Source organism: Fonsecaea pedrosoi (assembly GCF_000835455.1).
Source record: "Fonsecaea pedrosoi CBS 271.37 unplaced genomic scaffold supercont1.5, whole genome shotgun sequence".
Lineage (NCBI taxonomy): Eukaryota > Fungi > Ascomycota > Eurotiomycetes > Chaetothyriales > Herpotrichiellaceae > Fonsecaea > Fonsecaea pedrosoi.
In genome coordinates, this window is record NW_013550611.1 from 2479420 (window position 1) to 2500067 (window position 20648).

General features: G+C 50.8%; 5 protein-coding genes across 5 annotated transcripts; 2 read left to right on the top strand and 3 right to left on the bottom strand.

The window, feature by feature from the left end:
- Nucleotides 1-1480: 1480 nt before the first annotated feature.
- Nucleotides 1481-4939, bottom strand: Z517_08371 (uncharacterized protein; the record flags this gene model as incomplete). Its single annotated transcript, XM_013426887.1, has 1 exon — nt 1481-4939. The coding sequence occupies one exon, from the start codon at nt 4937-4939 to the stop codon at nt 1481-1483; it is 3459 nt and encodes a 1152-aa protein (XP_013282341.1).
- A 3259-nt stretch (nt 4940-8198) lies between these two features.
- Z517_08372 (uncharacterized protein) lies at nt 8199-10361 on the top strand (the record flags this gene model as incomplete). Its single annotated transcript, XM_013426888.1, has 1 exon — nt 8199-10361. One exon carries the CDS (start codon nt 8199-8201, stop codon nt 10359-10361), a length of 2163 nt encoding a protein of 720 aa, XP_013282342.1.
- A 1569-nt stretch (nt 10362-11930) lies between these two features.
- On the bottom strand, nt 11931-12482 carry Z517_08373 (sorting nexin-3; the record flags this gene model as incomplete). The annotated part of the gene is made up of 2 exons (XM_013426889.1): nt 11931-12302; nt 12405-12482. The coding sequence occupies 2 exons, from the start codon at nt 12480-12482 to the stop codon at nt 11931-11933; spliced, it is 450 nt and encodes a 149-aa protein (XP_013282343.1).
- A 403-nt stretch (nt 12483-12885) lies between these two features.
- On the top strand, nt 12886-16065 carry Z517_08374 (uncharacterized protein; the record flags this gene model as incomplete). The annotated part of the gene is made up of 1 exon (XM_013426890.1): nt 12886-16065. The coding sequence occupies one exon, from the start codon at nt 12886-12888 to the stop codon at nt 16063-16065; it is 3180 nt and encodes a 1059-aa protein (XP_013282344.1).
- Nucleotides 16066-17093: 1028 nt separating this feature from the next.
- Z517_08375 (uncharacterized protein) lies at nt 17094-19190 on the bottom strand (the record flags this gene model as incomplete). Its single annotated transcript, XM_013426891.1, has 1 exon — nt 17094-19190. One exon carries the CDS (start codon nt 19188-19190, stop codon nt 17094-17096), a length of 2097 nt encoding a protein of 698 aa, XP_013282345.1.
- Between the last annotated feature and the right edge of the window lie 1458 nt (nt 19191-20648).

The following is a 20648-nucleotide window of genomic DNA, read 5'->3' on the forward strand; positions in this document are numbered from 1 at the left end:
CTACATGTCATGGCATGGAAGAGGATATGATAGCACGGCATTTTCATGTGATCCATGAACCGGCCGACTGGCATTAACCACCGACTTTTCCACAGATTGGTCCCCGAGCAGTAAAGGTACCTACCTACCTACCCAGGGGTTGAAAGAGTCTGCGAGTCCATCTTTTTACCAGTCTATTCAGTGACTATGTAACCATGTGAATGAGCGATTGCGTGAGTGAGTGAGTGAGTGAGTGAGCGGTCCCAGTAACGTTTGTCATCTACATAATACCGAATACCTCGTGCAGATAGATACCTAGCTCGCTAGGTACTCAGATGTTCACTCCCCCGGCGCTTGGCGCCCACCCTATCTTAGCCAGACACGCTTAAATTAGTGACTTATGACTCGAGCCTCGAGACTCGAGAAGGCCTGGCTGTCCACGAGCACCACATACATAATACTCAGCAACACGGTTTGGATGGACAAGACAAGACAATCAAAGAGATAAAATACCGTGTAACGTGGAACCGAAATGCCCACGTACCCACCAAGGCACCTCGGGGGAGATAGATCAATCAACTGTTCTTGTCTTCTATATTTCTCTATATATCTCGTAGATCAGTCTACCGAATACCGACTTACCAAGTCTCCTCTACAGAAGCCATCACAATTGAGGACAATCGGGGAAAGAAACAACAAAGAAAGAGACACTTCATCACTTGTTGATCGTATTGCTTTTTTATTTTGTGTGTGGAATGCAACTTGCGCCGAAACCAACCCACTGTACAAAGATTGTCTCGCTCATAAAAGCTTTCTAAAAGTGGTCAATATGACCCACGCCTGAAAAAAAAAGACCATGCGGTTGGAAGAGTGTACGAGGTACTCCAGCCCAGCACAGACGACATCTCAGAAGAGACGTCCTCGACAGGCACTCTCACGCTTACATGCCCCTTTCTTGACGCCCTAGCCTCTGCCTCTAACCGGTTCCCCATTCCCCATTGCTCTTTTCAGAATGCGTGTCCTCCAGCCTTGTTTGCCCATTCTCTTCGGGTCTGCGCACGGCACAGAATGCATCACGCGAGATCCAAGGGAGCAGCAATCCAATAGCTGCAAGTGAATCTCTCTCATAGAATATAGAAACGTAAGGCGAATAAAGCGTGCGTGCAATAGGTAGGAAACACCAGATAGCCACCATAGATAGGTGACTATGATGCAACATCATTCCATACTAGGTTCAAGAAACTCCTCTTTTGCGCTCACCGGGTATCATGGAAGTTGCCCCTTTCCGATATGTATTGCACTAGAATGTTATATGCTCGCCAAACTTGTCAAGTCTTTCGAAACGTGTTGCACCAAATGAGATTCGTGAATTTGGACAATGATCAAAGGGATGAAACATGGCAACAAGGCATAAGCAAGTTTCATCATCGAAGGGTGATCGGTCTTTTGGTGTGCAGATGAAGTTCTCTATCTCTGATGGAAGTTAGCACTAGAAACTAGGTTAGAAGGGGTTGCACATTACCCGACGACCTCGTCCTCCAGAATGGACTGTCTGCATTGGTGGAGAGAAGAAAAACTGTTGTTGAGGATAATTGTACATGTTGGAAGGCATATTCTGCTGAAAGCTCTGCGGGGGAAAACCAGTCGAACCGATGACGGGACTCATTTGAGCCGAGAAAGAGAGAGGTGAGGATGATGGGTTCTGCAACGGTCGAAAAGGATCGACGGTCGTAGGCGGCGTTGCGTAGCCAGCATAACCGTTGGGCATGTACCCGCTGTTGGAACGCTGAGGGGCTGCAGCTGGGAAATTCTGATATTGAGATTGTGGCGTCATTTGTTGGTATGGAAGTTGCGAATATTGCTGCTGCGGCTGGAACCCGTTCATCGTGTAAGGTGCGAAACCGAACGAGTCGGCCGAGCCCGTCCGAATTGGACTCATACCATTCTCGAAAGCGCCACCGTTGGGGACGAAGGTGCCACTGTACTGCCGCTGAGGAAAATTGGGCTGTTGCGGTCCCGTCATAGGGACATTTTGCGGCTGAGCCATTGGCCTGGCACGGTCGTTCAGGTTTGGGTGCCCATGAGAGGGAAATTGTTGCATAACAGGTTGGCTAGGCCTTGATGACAACCCAACTTCGTCCATGATCCGCTTGTATCCTTGGTTCGGCTGAGCCTTGATCTTGGTGAGAATTTTGGAAACATTTTGGACCACCTCTGGCCTCATGTGGTCGTCAAGAAAAGGTGTGGTCAGAATCTTAAAAATCAGCGTCACACCAGAGGTTTGGTCGCACAGAATCTGTTCAAGGACAGTGTCATTTGGGCTGAAAAATAGGGCGTTCAGAACCAGGTCACGAGCCTCTGGTTCATTTCGTTGGTTGATGACCTTGAGCACGGTGAGATAGGCCACCTTGTGCGTGCAAAGTTGCACGAGGTGGGGGATCAATCTCGGGGCAAGGACTGAGCGCCGGCGAGGAAACGTGCAGGTGTCGAGGAGCCAGGTCAACAGCAGGGCCCCGTTAGCATTCTGGGCAAGCTGCACACTGTGCAAAGCAATAGCCGCTGCCATCATGCGCTGCTGGTTCTTTGTAGCATGATGAGCCTCCAAGCAAGCGCGCATTGCCCGGGCCCCAAAACGTCCTTGGGCAATTTCCCATAGCTGGCTAAGCATGGTCTCGAAGATGTAGTCATTGTACGGTGGTCCAAAACGAAGGCAGCACTGAAGAACATAATTGCCATATTGGTCGAGGAACAGGGGGATAGTGTAGGGGCGAAGCGAGTCGACAATCAATCGAGTTTGTGTTTCGGTCTTGCACACTTCGATGATTTTCTGCGCAGCCCAGGTTCCATTCTTGTGCACTCCGATCTCAGCAAGATGGGGTGCGATGCAGGCCAGCATTTGTTCTTTGGTTTGCTCAGAGCAGTATTCAAAAAGCTTCTGGACCACGGTGTTCCCAAGATAGTCCGAAGACAGCTCTGCAATCTCAGGCAACATGTCGATAGCAATCTGCTCAATCTCTTGCAAGCCACAGGCCCCGTTGTCAATCCGCTTGCGTATGTCCCGGAGCCTAGGAGCATCATACATTCTCGTAGAACTCGGTTCGGGGATAGGAGGGATCTCCTTCTCTAGACGAGTGTAGTGAATGGCACTCTCGATATTGGCAGCGATGGTCGGTAAATCCGACTGTTGCCCGCCAAAATCGAGAATGATTTGCAATATCTCCGGTTGCAGTTCCGCTAGACGGTCAGGGGCTGGCATACTCAGCGTCTGCTGCATGTTTGTAGAACCGGCTGGGCTGCCAGTAGTGTCCTTAGCTTGCGATGCCCCTGCCTCGATATTTCCGTTCGAGCCAGGGGGAGGGGTGGCATTCGGCACTGGGGTCAAGGAGACGGACGCATTCGGAGCCTTTGCAAACCCGATTCTAACGGGGCCGGCGCCGGGGAAGATTTCTTTTCCGTTGAGGAGTTGCCTGGCGCGGACGGCATGCTCGACCGATTCAAAATTGACGAAACCGCAGTTTTTGTGAGTGAGAACCCTGGTCGACTCAATCGGGCCGTACCGGTTGAAGATGGCATCCAGCGATGACATTGTTGTGGAATTCGGAATTGAGCCTATCCAAAGGGACCGAGAGACCTGGACTTCTGAGTCATCCATGCCTTCGTATGACAAGTTCACGTTTTCCACAATGGCCATATTCTGCAGAGTATCTGCAAGAGCGGCCTGGTCCATTGCATTCGATCCCGGCATATCAAAGACCATACCAAGCTTGTCTGCTGGTTGCTGTGACAAATTACGAAGTGATGTACGTTGAGGTGTTTCGACAAGGCCGGCAGTTCGAGCTCGCGGGCGTGCAGCACTGGCATTCACCGCAAATGCCTGAACCGCCTGATTATGCAGACGGACCTTCTCCTGGACCAACTCATACTCGGCTTCCAGGGCTGCTGCTGCTGAGGGTGTCAATGACCCGCTAGCGAACAGCGGAAAGTTACTGTTCCCTTCTTGAGCCTCGGTGGCATATTTGGATTGTGTGTTCACAGAGAAGGACCTGAATCGACTGGAATTACGCATTCCAAATCCAGCCAACACGTCGGACAAACTGGGTTCCTGGCCATGAGCCGAATCATCTGCAACTTGGCGAAGGCCGTCGGATTTCGAGTGATGAGGGGGTTCGGCCAGACCAAGATAGTCAAGTGTGCGGACCCCAGAGTCAGACATGCCGTCCTTGGAGTATCCAGACGGTTGAGGGGAGGTGGGATCTTCAGCGGAACTGATACTTGTCAGAGTAGCTGCTCGAGTCCTTGTTCCCCAGCTCGAACTAAATGCGTTCTGACCAAAGGGGCCAGAAGGACCAAGCAGACTTGACCGCTGAGGCATGCTTCCGGCACGAAGCCTGGATAGAAACGCTGAAGTTCCGGAGTTGGCTTGGTTAGAGGCTGTCGAATAGAAAGCGGTTTCGGCTGCGGAGGTGGAACCGGGTCGAAATGGACTCGTGGAAGGAGTTGGACGAGAAGTTTTTGAGGTTATGACATTCACTGCATTAATCGTACCAACTGGGGATATTCTGGAGGGCAAGGTGCCAGCTCGTCCGCGTCGCGCGGGACTATTTATCCCAGTCTCAGTGAGAGGCACCAAATCTGGGAAGCCATCCTGGCTGGGGGATTCCGGGATCTCAAACAGTGGAGTTGAAGTACCACTTGTTGGAGGACCCCAAATATTAGGGGTTAAAGAGGTCTGAGACTGTAATTCCCGTGTACGCTTTGGAAACAGCCGAGAAGCCTGTTCGTGAAGAGGAGAGCCAGCTCCTACTCTTGCATTGGAAAGCCCTGCCAGTCCCGAGGAAGATTTTGAACCGCCAAAAGGAGATTTGCTGGTGGGAACCGAGGAAGGTTCGCTGATAGGAGTCAACCCGGATAGGTTTATATTGAGTTGTCCCTCAGGCCTTGTGACAGTGGGAGGAGCCATCGTTGAGGTCTTATAAGGTATGTCGTAGATTCTAAAGACCACAGGGACTCAATGCTGCAGGCCCCAATATGTAGTCGGCCTTCTTTTGGTCTAGGACCACTTTTCAATGACAAAGATAATTTTGGAGGCGATATCGTATGCTCGTTTTTCCTGCTTCTTGGGAATGTCCAGAATGTGTAGGGATGCCTTCGGCAATCTGCGGGCGGGTGCGTATAGCTCCCAGGTGATTTTAAACGCAAGACTCGTTTCGAGAAAGGCAGTGACCGACTGACGAACAAATGACTCTGTATGCGGAATAGAAGTCAAGGCGAGGTAAGATCGTGAATTCGAGAACAGGTTCGGGATCGCAGGATATTACTTTAGAAGTTTTTTGGGATCGTAATCGGGGAAGGAGAGACAGTCGGTGGCCGTATTAACACAAGTGATGGAATAGAGGGAATCGAACGAAGCAGCTCTCCAGGGCTGAAGGGGGCATTAGAGGAAAGCCGAAGGTGACAAGAAGCAGAGAAGAAGTAAGGTGAAGCAGCAGCAGCAGGATGGCGGTGGTTGTGGATGAATTAGGGGGCAGAGGACATGCTAATAGGTAAGGTGAGGTTTGGGGCAGATCGGGAACAGGGTTGATGGGTTGCGCAGACGCAAATACAGTTACAGAGAGACACCACGTCAACGGCTGGGCGTCCTAGGTGGCTCGTTAAGTTGGTGATAGGCTCTGAGCCACGGGCCAGAGGCCACAAGCCATGGGTAGAGAAAAGTACGGGGAAGGGCAGCAACCATCAGGATCCGCTAACGAGCGGTCGAGCCCTAATTAATCACCCGATCTGTTCTCACCCAGTTCTGCCGGACTGGACGGCACCCTTCTAAGCCTAGTTTAGCTGTAGGTGAGCCACCAGAGTCCTCTGAAGAATTTTCGGAGCCCTGTGTCACCCCCATTTAAGAGGCCAGGGCCAACCTAGTGACGGTACTCCTTGCTGTGCCTGCCAAGCAATGGGTCCCAGAACAACCACTGCGAGTTGCTCGTATCGAACATCATTTTTCTCCCACTACAACTACTCTGAACTCAGTTATCAGACCGCAACACGAAAAAGAGGGAGCATGTGGGTATGATCCCTCCCAAGATGATTTCAACACTCAAAGAGCCTATTGTATGTATGCTTGCGTGTTGACCCGCATTTCAAAACCACCGAGCTGATCCCGGAGTCGGCCATGAAACACCGTCTGTCTGTCCACCATGCTCAGACAATTTTACATCCATCATCCTGGACCCCCAGACCCTTGGGACGAAAGGTGTGACTGACGAATGCCCCCTTGCCCTCGAGCTCGACGTAAGCTTCCAAGCTTCCCAGCACAAGCTCCGTGCTGGGTCGACGCTTATGCTCCAGCCACTTGGCCGTTCGATTCGTACCTGTTCGACCCTGTTGGCGTTGACAGACAACATGAAACACTGGTGCCCGGGACCCCCAACCAACCATCCAGCTTCAGCTCTGGTCATCCACCTTTTGAGTTCGGCACTGCAAAGCATGTCACTAGCTGAGCCTGAGCGCCTGTGTGCCCTGAAAAAGCATCCGTGCTTCCATCTTTTGCGGGGATTATACTGGTTCGAACCCGGAATACCCCTGAAGGCTGCATAATGCGGATTCTCGCATTCCCGGGCTTAGGCAACCATCAAATAATAGGTTAGCGACAGCTGCTGCTTCTTATGCCACTATTAATACTGTACCTCCCACCTTATATCACACTGAGCGCGCCTATGAACCATGCTTTCACAGTTTGGCCCCGGGCCGAATCCATGCTGATGATCACGTGTCACTCTCACGATGTTGGACTATCTAATTACAAAAGCACCTCTTGGAGGAGTTGGCTGGATCGGCCCGTATGAGTGTGCAGCTCCGGAGAGCATGTGGCCGGGCTTGGGCTGTGACGAGGCAATGCCAACATTATGCATGCAAAGCTCGTGGTACCTGGCCTTATCGGCTGAGCCGATATTATGCGCGTCGAAAAGGTCGATACTTAATAGATCTTCTGACGAGCATTGACTTATAACATTGTAGAATGAGAGGCAAGATCAGGCAATGTTGGACCATTCTTGCGATTGCCCCTTTTTCTCTCAAACAGCTTTGTTTCCCAATTCTTTGAAGCATTTCATGACTTCGGATCAGCAACCAGGTGTAGTAGAATTCCCACTCTTGAGTACCGTTCTTTGGAGTATGTTTCCATGGCCAGCGCAACAAGTGACACTAAAGAGAGTCTCTAGTGGACTTGACGGAAATGTCTTGAGAGCGGTGATCCTCAGCCCTCCCCCAGCCTTCGTTCTTTCAACTTTATCTTCCCGACACCATTTCAAAGAATGCATCGGGTGAAGCCCATTGAACGGATTGTCATCACCTTTGGGAGCGCGAGCCTGGGAGGGTAGAAGCATCAGGTGGAGGATGGTGTTGATCCGCTGCTCCTATGAATTGACGGTGATCTGCAGCGCCTTGCCCTCATGGGAGCGGACCTGAAGTCAATCTGATAGAAGCAAGTATCATTACCGCTTGGCACACTAGCGACTGTGTGGGAAGTAAAGGTGTCACACGCGGCAGTTATGTTTTCGTTTCAGATGCAATGAAGGGTTGACCTGATGACGACCGGAGAATGGCAGGTGCGAGGACTGGAACCAAGCGCAGAGACGATGGTTGGTATAGGAGTGGTGACATTCAAGTCCTGAATCACCGAGATCAGCTCCTGGTATCGCCAAATGTTCGACAGTTGTGGGGCTAAGAATAAGAGACGCAAGGACGGCGGGGCGGAAATAGGCTCTACTTTGATTATAGATCAGCAACTCTGTAGATAATGCTATAGCCTGGATACCTTGGTGTAAGTAGTCGTGAAGGCGACCTGTGTTTTGCGCAGGTGGGAGGAGGGGTGGGATCACAGATCAAGCATAACCTCGTGGATCGACCTTTCACCAACATCAAGTCTGGCCAAAGTTCACGCCAAGCTCGGCCTCAGAATGGGCCATCAACTGCGCTTTTCATGATTTCTGCTCAACCTCAACATCTAAAAGGTCACTTGTGATTTCTATTCACACCTCTACGACAACTTCACTTGACTAACTTCCTCAATATCCTGCTGCGTTTTGCTCCTTGTCGAGTCCCATGTGCAAAGACAGTTTCTCTACTCTCCAGTTCTCACACTCGTTGCCATCACCTTCACTTTCACCCTCATCCTCCTACCTTGACTTTCCCGCGACTCCAATCGGCGATGATCTCCTACAGCCAATATGAACGGCATCATCGAGCCTTTACCTGGCCTCCTTGATGATCCTCTATTTCAAATTCCTGATTTACCTGCCCTGACTGACTTTCAAATTGCCCCTCTACGAAATCCTGCTCCGAGCCGTCATGCAAATGTCCCTCTACCCCTCGAACCTGTGGCCGACAATAGCCTGGGTAATGCACGGACGAACAAAACTACTACACATCCTGTAGAAAGTCCGGAGAGGAGGAGGGCGCCATCAATAACTCCCAACGATGTCCTTCTTGCACGAGAGGCAAAAAGACCACATCTCGCCATCAGCGAGCTGCTGGAAGCCGACCATGGCCCGGACCCTACACCAACATATCTGCCCTCATTCATCAGTCTGGCTGTGGTGGAAAACTCTCCTGTCCAAGCCCCCTCGTTTCTAGAACATCCTCAATCTCTCAGGCATCTGAGATTGGACGCGGACAACGACCATGTTGCTCTTGACTGGGCCAGGCATCTTCCTCCCCCAGCTCAGAAAGAAAACCGTCACAACAGACCGACTCCGCTCCTCCCTGCTATGGTTACAGGACTGCATGAGCCTCCTCCCTCTGCAGCTCTCCTGCCATCCATTGACCTTGACTCTCTACATCCGACCGTCACAGCATTACACGAGCCTTCCGCTCTGTTACCATCGCTTGACTCTCGCCCAACACGTGCCACGATTACAGGACTGCATGAAACTCAGCCTACTGCGCTGTTGCCGGCAGTCTATCCGGAGTCGATACACACCACGAGCACGAGGCAGCATGAACCCCGTCCCACTTCTGCGGCTCATCCGCCACCGATTGATGTCGATTCGACACAAGCCACTACCCGGCCAACACCAACAACAACATCGAGGATTCATGTCAGAGATATGCTCAGAGACTCCGTTGGGCCAGACCGTGAACCCAGTCTACCAGATCCCGAGCCCATTCAACCTGACACTGACCCTTACCCCCAAGAAGTTGACCCCTACAATCCAGAAGCTGATCCTTATTACCAAGAATCTGACCACTACCGTCAAGAATCTGAATCTTATCACCCGAGTCCTGAAGCCGATCAACCAGATATAGACCCTTCACCTGAACCCATTCCTCCTGGCCGCGTTATTGATACACGTATTACTTTTACCAGGGCCTTTCTAAGGACTGAAGAACTCTCTCCCGACGAGATCCGCCAACGCATTCCGAAGGTGATCCATCCTGTTTGGAAGGAGACAAACAAGAAGATCTTTAAGCGTCGAGCCAGGCGGAGATGGACTGATGCTGAAACTGCAGACCTCATGGCCGGCGTGAATAAATACGGCATCGGCCGATGGAAACAGATTCTAGACGATCCGGATTTCCACTTCAGGGACAGAAATTCCGTGGATTTGAAAGATCGGTACCGCGTTTGCATCAACGACAGGCCCTCAAAGTCCGACACCCACCTGGGAGTCGACAGTCCTATTGCAGAACCATCTCCATCCATTGAGATACTGGGAATACGACACTGTCGTGAAGTGGCGGAGCGACTGGCAGATCGGGGTCAGAGTTCGAAACAACGTCGTAAACGCCGTGCTTGGACAGACCTCGAGGACGAGAATCTTTTGGCGGGTGTAGCACGACATGGCTTCCAGTGGACCGCCATTCATGACGACCCAGACCTGGATCTGTCGCACAGGCGAGCCACCGACCTCCGAGACCGCATTCGAAATAAATTTCCAGATGGGTACAAGCACGCCGAGTCTGCGCCGTTGAGGTCAGAGGTCAGGAAGGCGGAGAAAGAAGCCCAAGCTGCAGAATCAACTACATTAGAGACGGACGTCCCTGGGCAAGTGCCCAATGCAACAAAGGTCTCGGCGAAGGGGCGACGGAAATCTGGGAAAGTGACGGTAGCAGATGAAAGTGCGACTACTTCAGCTCGAAGAAAACGCCGCTCGTTTCTACCAACTGCGTCGGCCTCCTCGGTGAACAGGCTAACTCGCGATGAGCTCGACCAAGACCATGAAGATATGCAGGAGGAACACGAGAGAGAAAGAGAACGCGAAGCTGAAAATGAGCAACAACAATCCCTCATTACATTGCCCAGTTTGACACTCGACCTCGATGACATGGACTGGGAGGATAATAGGCTGCCACCGTTGCATGACGGCGATGAGGATGATATTAGCGACTAGCACCGGAACGGAAAGTGGCATGTGCATTTGAAGAATTGACAAGTGACAAGAAAGGAACCTCGAAGATTGACATCAGGCTTGAACAAATATTTTGGAGCAAACATTATGGTATTGGCGGCACTGGAGGGGACTGGGCATGGGAAGTCGCAGAAGGCGATACAACGCGGCTCATGTAGCGACAGGACATCTGTATTCTTGTTTTCCTGATTGTTTCCTTGGTTGATAGGCAATTTCGGGATGAAAAAAGGAAGGACAATGGGTTCATGGAATGGAAAGGGGACTGGTGAAGGTGCTATTATTTCGACTGTGATACCCCTTGGTTTTTGGTACTTGGACAGGGCGGGGATGGGAAATTTGGAACTGGCACGTAAAGCTCTACCTGAACATATCTATATACTAGGTACATGCGTCCGTGTGTTATGTACTTTGGTACCTTGGTAATGAATACTTACAAAGGCACCAGGGCCAGAGACGGCCGTGTCTAAGAGTTATTTTTCTGTATTCCTACTCGTGAGCCCGAGGTCGGAGAGCCTCTGCCTGCTCCAGCAGATCGGATACTTGTATAGAATCTACAATCTATATGTACTTGACATGTATTACAGATACTACTACTGCTGGAACACGACTGAGCCACCCTCTCTTCTCCCTTCTTCGTTGGGTTACCCCACGCATACGCTTGTAGCTACTGGTCGAGTTGAGTCGAATCGGGCCGTGTCGATGAAAAAACTTGTCTATCTATCGATTCAGCCGTCAACATGACATTTCGGTATCACGAACACAGGGTTCGAGGGAGGAGAGGCGGGAAAGAGGTGGAGCTAGTCGGCTCTGCTCGGTCTTCTTCGCCTTTGGGCTCTGGGCTCTGGGCTCTGGCTCTGGCAGTGCCTTCGTCCATATCTCGTCAGGATTGTCGCTTCATACACGGTGTAAGCAGGTAGGACGTAGCCAGTTATACATGGTTGGGACGGGATGGAGTCATGTTCAAGCGCCAAACGGGAGAAGCAAAGGAAAGAGAGAGATAGAGATTTCAATGGGCACGTAGGTGCATATTGCGGCAGGATGGCGTGAATGGTCGGTCTGATTTTTCTGCTCCCCACTCCTCTCTCAGTTATCTTGACCTGGCCTTTTGTGTCTTGCTTCTTCGGACAATGCGTATCACACGTATGAGGTACCTCGGACGTCCTTTGTATGTGCCGGACACTCCATGCAGGTGTAGACTTCTGGCGCGGTGCTTCGCTGTCGTGAGAGAGCCGAGAACTTTCAATACGCTGCATTCCTGCCTGACCAACTCGCTCAGTGTGCTGCGAGGGTGTCGAAACTATACGCCGTCAACAGTACTCCATGACAATCCCACTCCCCCATGCGTACGCTCAATTGAAAGAAACAAACACACAGAGTCGAATAATGCCTTCAGAGATTTGCTCGCAAAAAGCCCTCGCTTCCAATTGTCATTTTGCTCGTCATCTCGTTTGATCATTCTGGCCATGTCGTTTCCTGAGGCAATATTTTATTTCACCTAGAAGTAGGCCTTTTCACCAAGCATTACGATCCCAGTTCGGATCTATTTTGTCTTCAGTCAGCCCAAGCTTGTACCACCATGGCAGAGTCAATTCCCTTACCTTGTATAAATGCCCCGAGAACCTTGCTCCCAGTCTGCAACAGCGGGTGTCCGACCACTATTTGTAGGAACCTCTGAAGCCCTTCCCTCCTGTGTTCAATCACATCATCCGAGAATCTGTTCGTGAATACTTTTCCAGGTAGTGGGGGGATTGTGACTCTGGCGCTTTCTCGCTCCAGGATATCTCGAAAGTACTCGAAGTCGGAGTATCGGCGGCGGACGACCGAGTGACGAAGTTTGAAGGCCGGAATATTGGTACGGGTGTGGATTTCATAAGAGGTATACATGTTACGAGGAGAGGAACCGTGGGTTTGTGGGTTTTTCACCTGCGAACGAGGTCAGGCTATGTTCACCGAGAAAAAGTACTTCTGATTCAAACATGGCGACTAGGAGAGCCCTTGCGGCGCATGAGAGATCGCAGAACGTACCTCAATCTCGAGGAAGTTTTCTGGAGGGCCGTAGATCTCCTCGAAAGTTTGTTGGCGAGACTCTGGTAGGGCTTGCATGGCTGCGGGGTTGAAATAGAGGACGCAGGCAGCTGAACAGGGTGATCGGTCGCGTGCACTTTAGACACAAGGTAAAGGCGATTTGAATGCACTCTGAAATCTGTAGGGCGTTGATAAAAGCAATTCGGTTATTAGAGCTGAGGACGGGTATGTGAGGTTAGCCGTTGGACTGATTTAGGGCGTCACCCAGAGTATCTTGGTGTCCGTCGAGAAGATTCCTGCAAAGCCGCACCTGACTTTTGCCGCTTTCCCAATCGGGCCACCCCGCATCCTCCTGCGCCAAGGCCCGTTGAGTGGGTCTCAAATTTCGCGGCAGGGGGGCCAGTGATTTTTTACATATATTTCGGACATTTTTCTTCACTGTTGATCAGGAAGGACTGTAAACACACCCCAGATCCTAACAATGGGGACTGACACGGCGTCTAAAAAACGGAAAAGAGAAGTCGACGTCGAGCTTGTCAAAGTCTACGAGGACCTGGCCGACAACCAGGAGGACGTTCGTCTCGCTGCAGCCCATACGTTGCTGTCCAAAATCTACAAGCCTGGAATCACGAGCCATGAGCAGACCCTGACCATTTTGAAACGGCTTTTCCGTGGACTTTGCAGCAGTCGCAAATCTGCGCGTCTCGGATTTTCTGTCGCCTTGACCGAATTTCTTTCTCAGCTTACAACCGCCGCGGCCAATTCGTCCGAAAGTGTTGTGTCCCCATCAATTGTCATTGATATCCTTGAAGCCCAGACCTTGCCAGAGAAGGGTACTTCTGGCCAGGACGAGCGTGACCACTATTTCGGCAGAATTTTTGGTGCTGATGCCGTTTTGAAATCGAGAATTCTTTTCGGCAAGAAAGCGGATCAAAATCAGTTCAAGCGCCTGCTCGACATTATTTGTGCTTTAGCAATTAAGAAGCCGTGGCTCCGTCAGGAATGCGGCTGGGTCCTCTACAATTGCACGTTGTACGATCATTACGAGCTGCCACCACCCTTCTCTCTACTCATCTGTGAACAGCTGGTTGCGAACAAGCTGATACGTACACCAGAGGGCGTGGCAATCTGGTTGGCGACAACTAGGCGCTTCCCTCATGCGAAATTGCCCAAGTCGGCTTGGAAGAGCGGTCATCCACTGGCGAAGAAAGACGTGAATATCCTTGCCGATATCCTCAAAGATGCGAGGATCGAACGAGCGGAGGCAGATGGCGATCTGAAATCCCAAGGCACTGCGAGATGGTCTGCCAAGCTCCATTTTGCCTGGGATGTTGTGCTTGCTGAAATCTTCGGAAATACGTCGAAACAGCCTGAGAATGGGAGTGATGGGAAAAGTAGCATTCGGAACGAAGACAAACTCCCCTTCGACCTGTTCTGGAAAGTTGTTGTGGATGAAAGTCTTTTCGCACCTGCAAGCAGCGCGGAGCGGAAATCCTGGGGGTTCAGTCTATGGGAAAAGATCTTTGAAACAGCCCCCCGAGAACTATTGATCTACACCTTTACGTCGCGAGCGAGTCATTGTTTGGTCAATTCCCTCAAGAGCACCGAAAGATTTCTCCAAAGGTCGGCCCTAAGATTAACCCAGATCATTCAGGCTTGCTTGACCAGTGCTGAGCCCTGGGATCAACGCGCCAATCTCGCCGGAAGTTACGTCCGCGCACTGTTACAAAGTGTTTCTTTCGGCGACTTTGACCATATCACCAAGTCCAAAACTCTACAAAATCTGTTCGAAGGAGCAACCGCGGATGTGTTAGAGGGCATCAGTTCTGCTTTGACCGACCTTCTGACTAGCTCTCATGAGCAGGACACGAAGACGACACTTTTGCAACAGAAAGCGCTTGTAAATTTGCAGTGGAAGCTACTCTCAGCAAGGCTCCGCCGCTGGGAACAGCTTCAAATGTCGCAACTTAACACCATCGACGACAAGGAGAAGGCACTTGTCTCCGGAGTACTTCAGTCATGGCTCAGAGAAGTCTGCATATCGCCAACTTGGGCGAGCTCGCAGAACCTCAACCGTGATATGCGGCCGAAACTGCTGCCAGAGGTTCACGAATTTGTAAAGGAGCGTCTGAGCTTGTCCTTTGAGCAAGCCCTCAAACTTGGGCCTCTGGGATGTTGGTTGTTGAAGCATGTGATCCTCCACATTCGCGAGTTGGAGGTCCTCGACATCCAGATGACTGCTGCCTTTGAGGACGACGTTAAGGCTATCGTGGAGACAGCGTGGCAAAGCTTGGTAGGTATTCCCATCAATACTCAGACAGTCTCGACAGCCAGCCGAGCCGCAGCAAAGGCTTCGAAGGCCTCGAAAACGCCCATACGAACGGCACTGTCGTCATCTGAGGGATTGTGCCTGCTCTATGCCTTATTACTATTCCAAATCTACAGCGGAGAGATAGAGGCTGTGCAGATCTTACAGGAAGTGCTTGAAAACTGGGGTCGACGGAAAGATAATCAGAAAAGCAAGGTTCCGACTGAAAATGGACAAGAGTCTGCCGATGCGATTATGGAGATTCTCCTCAGCTTCTTATCAAAGCCGTCCAAATTCTTGAGGCGTATCACGGTCCAGATCTTTGATGCTTTTGCCCCCTCTATTACTGCCACTGGCCTGGAATCCATGTGCCGCATTCTTGAAACCAAAGAAAACCTTCGGGGACAACAAGAAATGTTCGAAGCTGGAGATATTGGGAATGAAGGCGAGGAGCACCTTGCCTCTGACTCTGAAATGGAAGACCTAGATTCGGATGTCGAAGTCGGTTTTGTTTCGGAGTCTGGCGAATCTTCCGAAAAGGAAGATTCTGATTCGACATCGACATCCGATGATTCTGCGGAAACTTCAGATGCCGAATCTGCAGACTCTCAGGAGTCAGAGGACAATGATGCCGAAGATGAGGAGCTTGCGGCGTTCGATGCACTACTTGCATCTGCGCTTGGCACAAGACGGCTCAATGAGGGTGATCTCAACGCTGCGTCAGACACTTCAGAATCCTCTTCCGACGCAGATATGGATGACGATGAAATGATGAAACTGGATTCCAAGCTTGCAGAAGTCTTTCGCGCGCGAAGTGAACAACAATCAAAGAACAAAAAGAACGAAGCGAAAGAGGCAAAGGAGAACATTGTCAATTTCAAGAACCGCGTGCTCGACCTGATCGACTCGTATCTGAAGCACCAGGCACACAAATCACTGAGCATGGATTTAATACTTCCCCTTCTCAGGCTTGTGAGAACCACGCCAACTAAGCAGCTGGCCAACCGTGCTTGCAGTATCCTCCAGCAGTTCTGCTCACGGTGCAAAGGACCCAATGCCCCCGAGCTACCGGACGACTCTTCCCGCGAGCATGCCATTGAAATCCTGAAGTCGATCCACGAGGAAGCGGGCATGGAGTCGTCACATGCGCACTCCAACGCAGCAAGTCTGTCGAGTATTCTTGTTGCGAAGGCTCTCGTAAGAGCCAATCCATCCGATATCAAAATGGTTGTGGAGATATACGCGTCGACAAGATTGAGGCAACTAACGGACAAGAAATGCAGAATTGTGTCGGGCTTCTTCACCGATTGGAACAATTGGTGCCAAAGTATCAGAGCGAAGCTAGTGGAGTGATATGGGGCTGGTCATCTATAAAGAAGATATTAGCAGCATCAAGCACAAAACGATCGAATGGCGAGAAACATCTTTCCAAACTTGTCATGCTGAACATCCATCCGTGCCTTTTCAGAAGCAATACAAGACCTCGTTGGGTGCATATGGAAAGCGTATTTGCAAGGCATAAGTATACAGTCGTTTGCAATTGCGGCTTCACCTTTTACATACACTCAAAGATTATTAAGCCCAAGTCGTCCGCCCTACTTAGAACTAGATAAGCTCAAGCGTATATTTCTCCACTACCAATCATTTATTGCGTGCTGGTTAGCTGGTGTGTCAGTTTACCGTACATAACAATTATATATTACCCACCAAAAGCAGTGGCTACGCGGTAAGCTATACGCGATAATAGCGGCAACACTGTCCCTCCACGTGATTCCCCAGCCTGCTCTGTGGAGTTAAGTCGCATCTCCCTCATCCTATGAAACGCTAGGAAGAATGAAAAGAGTGGTACTGTATGGTCGTTCCCGAAAGTAGCCAACATGCCGGACACATTTGCAATTCTTTTCTAGGCAGTCTTGGGGGATTTAGTCCTGCTCCAGCTTAACTTCGAACGAATCACAGCTATGGTGTGTGTTAGCTGCAAACCATACTATCATGCGGACGAGATCCAAGGGGCGTTTCGTCAATCGTGGACTTTGATAACTAAGTTAGTCGTGTGCATTGTAGAAAACCATCCACCCCGCGGCGGATTGAACCATTTCGCTGAATGTCCAACTTTAGTGACGTCCAGCATCACGAAGGACGGAGGACTCGCCATGAGAAGAGAGACGTGCCCTACTCCATGCCGGGACAAAGTTGCTCCTTGGATTCGGCGAACAGGGCTGTCCGAATCGCTCTTCAACCTCGGTCACCTTTTCCCAAGGATGTGCGCTTCTGAGCTGTTCAGCTCTCTCAAATGGCCCCGACAACAGCACCTGCCAGTGAGAAGGCAATCCAAACAACGGTGAGAACCATAAGTTTAGGGGGACAGAACCTAAATCCAGTCAGTGAATATGAGCCCAGTAAGTTGATGAAACGCACTCTTCCAAACTCAGACCAATAAATCCGCTCCAAAAGAGCCACTGCGCGATCCAAAGAAAGAGCATGGTTATAATCGCGACTGTGTGCAGCTTCGTAAATGCTTTCCGGGTAACCTGGTTGTGTTGGCGTTCAACATGGAGAGTGCCATATGCCATGTAACTTCGCCCCTCACTTCTCGTCAACGATTCTTCTTCCGAGCCCTTATCCTCGTGTGCGCAGTGTGGTGCCATCCTCTGCCCCAACCACTTCCAATGTCGATTTAAGAGCACCAGCGACGAAACAAACGCCGCGATAGCGACAACATGCCACAAGAATGCTCCAGCATACATAAATTTTGCCGGTGGTGCGCCGTCTAGTTTCTCCATGCCTTCAACGTAGAAGTTGTGCGCTCGGCCATAATTGACGGTCATAACTAGATAATACGACGACAAACCCTGGAGGATCGTTTCCGCAAACAGGGAAGACCTGGCCGCGGAGCAATGCATCGCTTCCAATGGTCGTGTATCAAGTAGCAAAGTCACGAGCCAAGTAAGTCGAGGCATAGAGCACCAGAGGAGCATCAACCGAACAATGGGCACGTCCTCATAACCAGTGGTTTGCTGAACAAGGAATGCATTGAGCCAGTTGGCAAAGAGTTGAAGAGCGGCGATGAACACCCCTCTGGAAAACCAACCTTGCAGATGCGGGTGCCAGCGAAAGCCACTGGCGATTTGATGGACGCGGGTTCTCCGGCCGAGAAAGGCGGCAAGCAAGGTCGCTGTATTGATCATCGCCAGGCTTCCGAGCTTCCACTCGGTCGTGGCACATGTTTCTGTGACCTTGGTAGATCCCGAATGGGTTATAGAGGCCGGGTTAGAATTGTTGGATGGCTTGAGATTCCATCGCCATGGAATCATGTCGTTGCGGGTGGTGGTGGCCAATTGACGCCAGTTATCCGGCAGACCATGCCAGTCCTGCACATTGCCACAAAGTTCGTGGAGCCAATTGACATAATCTATTCGCGTCTCGAAAGTCTGGCAGGAGCCTCCGCAGGAAGCATAACGAATGTCACGGCAGAAGCAAGCCCGGTCAACTGCGCGCACGACCTGGCAGTAGCCATCGGGGTCGACCCGACAAGCGTCGGTTGCGCATTGACTAGGGAGCTCGATCACTTGCTTCGGCATATCCGCGACACACTTAGGCCAGTGCAATTCGTCGATGGGGATATACGCGAATTCCGTGGTCTTGAGTCCGTCCGTCCAGTTTGCGGGTAGCGACGTCGGCCCACAAGTGGCATTCATCCACAATCGCTCCCTTGTCAAGTCTATTTCCCCCGGTGTTCTGCACGGTTCCGTTTGGGGGTCGATCCTAAACGCACCGCAGAAGCATGCTCTGTCAAAATAGTCACCAGATCTGATGTAACTCCAGGTGATGTCATAACCGACAGTCTCATAATCCAGCGGGATCATGGACTGATGGGCCCGACTGTACTCCCAAGGACGAGCGGCATTTCCGGTATGTTGGGTGACACTAGTGAAACTACAGGAGGCTATCACATGTTGAAATGCTTCCATCGATGAAGGAGAATGTGAGCCCGTCAGACACGTCGGTGCCAGGTCAATCACGTCAACGGCCGCATATCCTTTAGCCAGGGAGGCCGGGGAGAGGTTTTGCAACCCGTTCGTGTCGCCGACGTCGACAAGCCACGTCCGACCAGTGACTTTCCGAATCCACAGATACAACTGAGCTTTGGCGAGCACTGATCGGCTGCAGTTTGGGAGATAACCTTGGACCAAATCGGCAGAAAAGGCGACACTGAGGCAGCTAAGCTGCGTCAGCCATTGGTGGTGGGTGCAGATGACTCCAAAATGCCGAGTGCATCGTAGGCTGGTACATTTCGTCATGGCACTCAGCCAGATGGATTGATCCTGCTGGGCGATGCACTGTGGCATGGGAGTCAAGTCTTCAGGATTGACCCAGCCATTGCGATTGTTCTGGGGTATCAAGATACCGCTCTCCTTGTAGGAACTAACGCCGATGCCACCGAGCACTTCTGCGGTTCCCACGTTAGTAATTATCATGGGCAGTGAAAGGTCTCCAGAGGGAGATACCTGTCGCCGCCACCCAGCAAACCCCAACCATCAGCAGCACCAGACATATGATAGACGACTTCATCTTGCTGATATTGTCAGGTGTCCTGTGCTTCAAAGTGCAGTGAGAGGATAGTCGCTGCCGCCTGATTTGATTTTAGATAGATGCGTTGCCGCTTTCAAGTTTCCACGCTTTTCAGTTCACCAATCAGAAGTCATCCGTACTGTCACGTAAATTCATGTATTCAGTGGACACGAAGCTTACCCAACGCTTAGACTTATTTAGACTAGATTAAAGGAGCCACTGGGGCTTTTACAATTATGTTTGTCTGCAAAGGTGAAGCCGCAATTGCAAGCGCCTGTAGTGTAGCTGGGCAAGCAACATGTCGGATGTTGCGGTTAGAATTTTCCTGCAATCGAGAGCAAGTTGAGTGTGATTGGGGACCTGTAAGCCATGCAGGGATCTAAATCAGTCTTTTTATTAATTGATCGACCATTGGCGTGGCTCATCTTGCGTCGGAGTGTTTCGTGGTGTTGTCAATCAAACATTCGCTAGGGATATGAAGTATGGACGGGGTGATGAGTAAGGCTCCCACCTTCCCAGGCTGCCAAGGGTTCTTGGCAGACCTAACCCTAATTTAGCAAAAGGTCGAAACTAATACGAGCCTCGGGGTTGATTACGAAACACTCAGGCACTCCCTCTCTTCACCCATTCTCCCACTCTCCCACTCTCCCTACCAAAGTACTTGTCAACCCATACATTAAAGAAGAGATGTTCGAAATGTGAGAGTCTGAGTACGAGGCAAATTCCGCTGCTTGATGCGTTGACCATTTTGGACGCCATCAGTTTCAAGCTCTATGATGCAACTCCAATCGTATGGCTTTCAGCCTTGTTCGGGTTGTATCCCAATCTGGTATCTCATGCTCGCTGAGGCTATGGCTTACTGATGCATATCAATCTCCCCACTCTGTCAAGACCCTAGCCTGCTGTCTGTGCCAAATTCTATTCCATTTGTTCTTCTTCAGCGCATTGTGCCCCGATGTTCACCTGATACATGCTTGAGCCTTTTCCGCTGCGTGGTTCTGCTCGAACGCGTCTTTTGTGCCTCGATCTTTGTTTACTTGCTGCGTGTCTCTGAACTGGAGGCCAGGGCGCCGAACAGGAATCGTAGCATCTTGGATTTACTGGATTCTATCTTATTGCGATGCTGAAGTGATTCTCCTTCTGCTTCGGCCTTTCACCTAGGAAGAACCTGACCTTTCCATTACCTTGCTTACCCTGCTTTGGGATCCTTCACCATCTTCACATCGGCAACATGGCAAACTCAAAGCCACCCTCAATGCTGAAGAGGCTTAACGACAAGCTGGGGTTGAAGATCAATCTCCCAACCGTATTGTTGATGTTCAAGTAAGTTGTTGACTCGTGGCGAGGACAATACTACCTGGTTG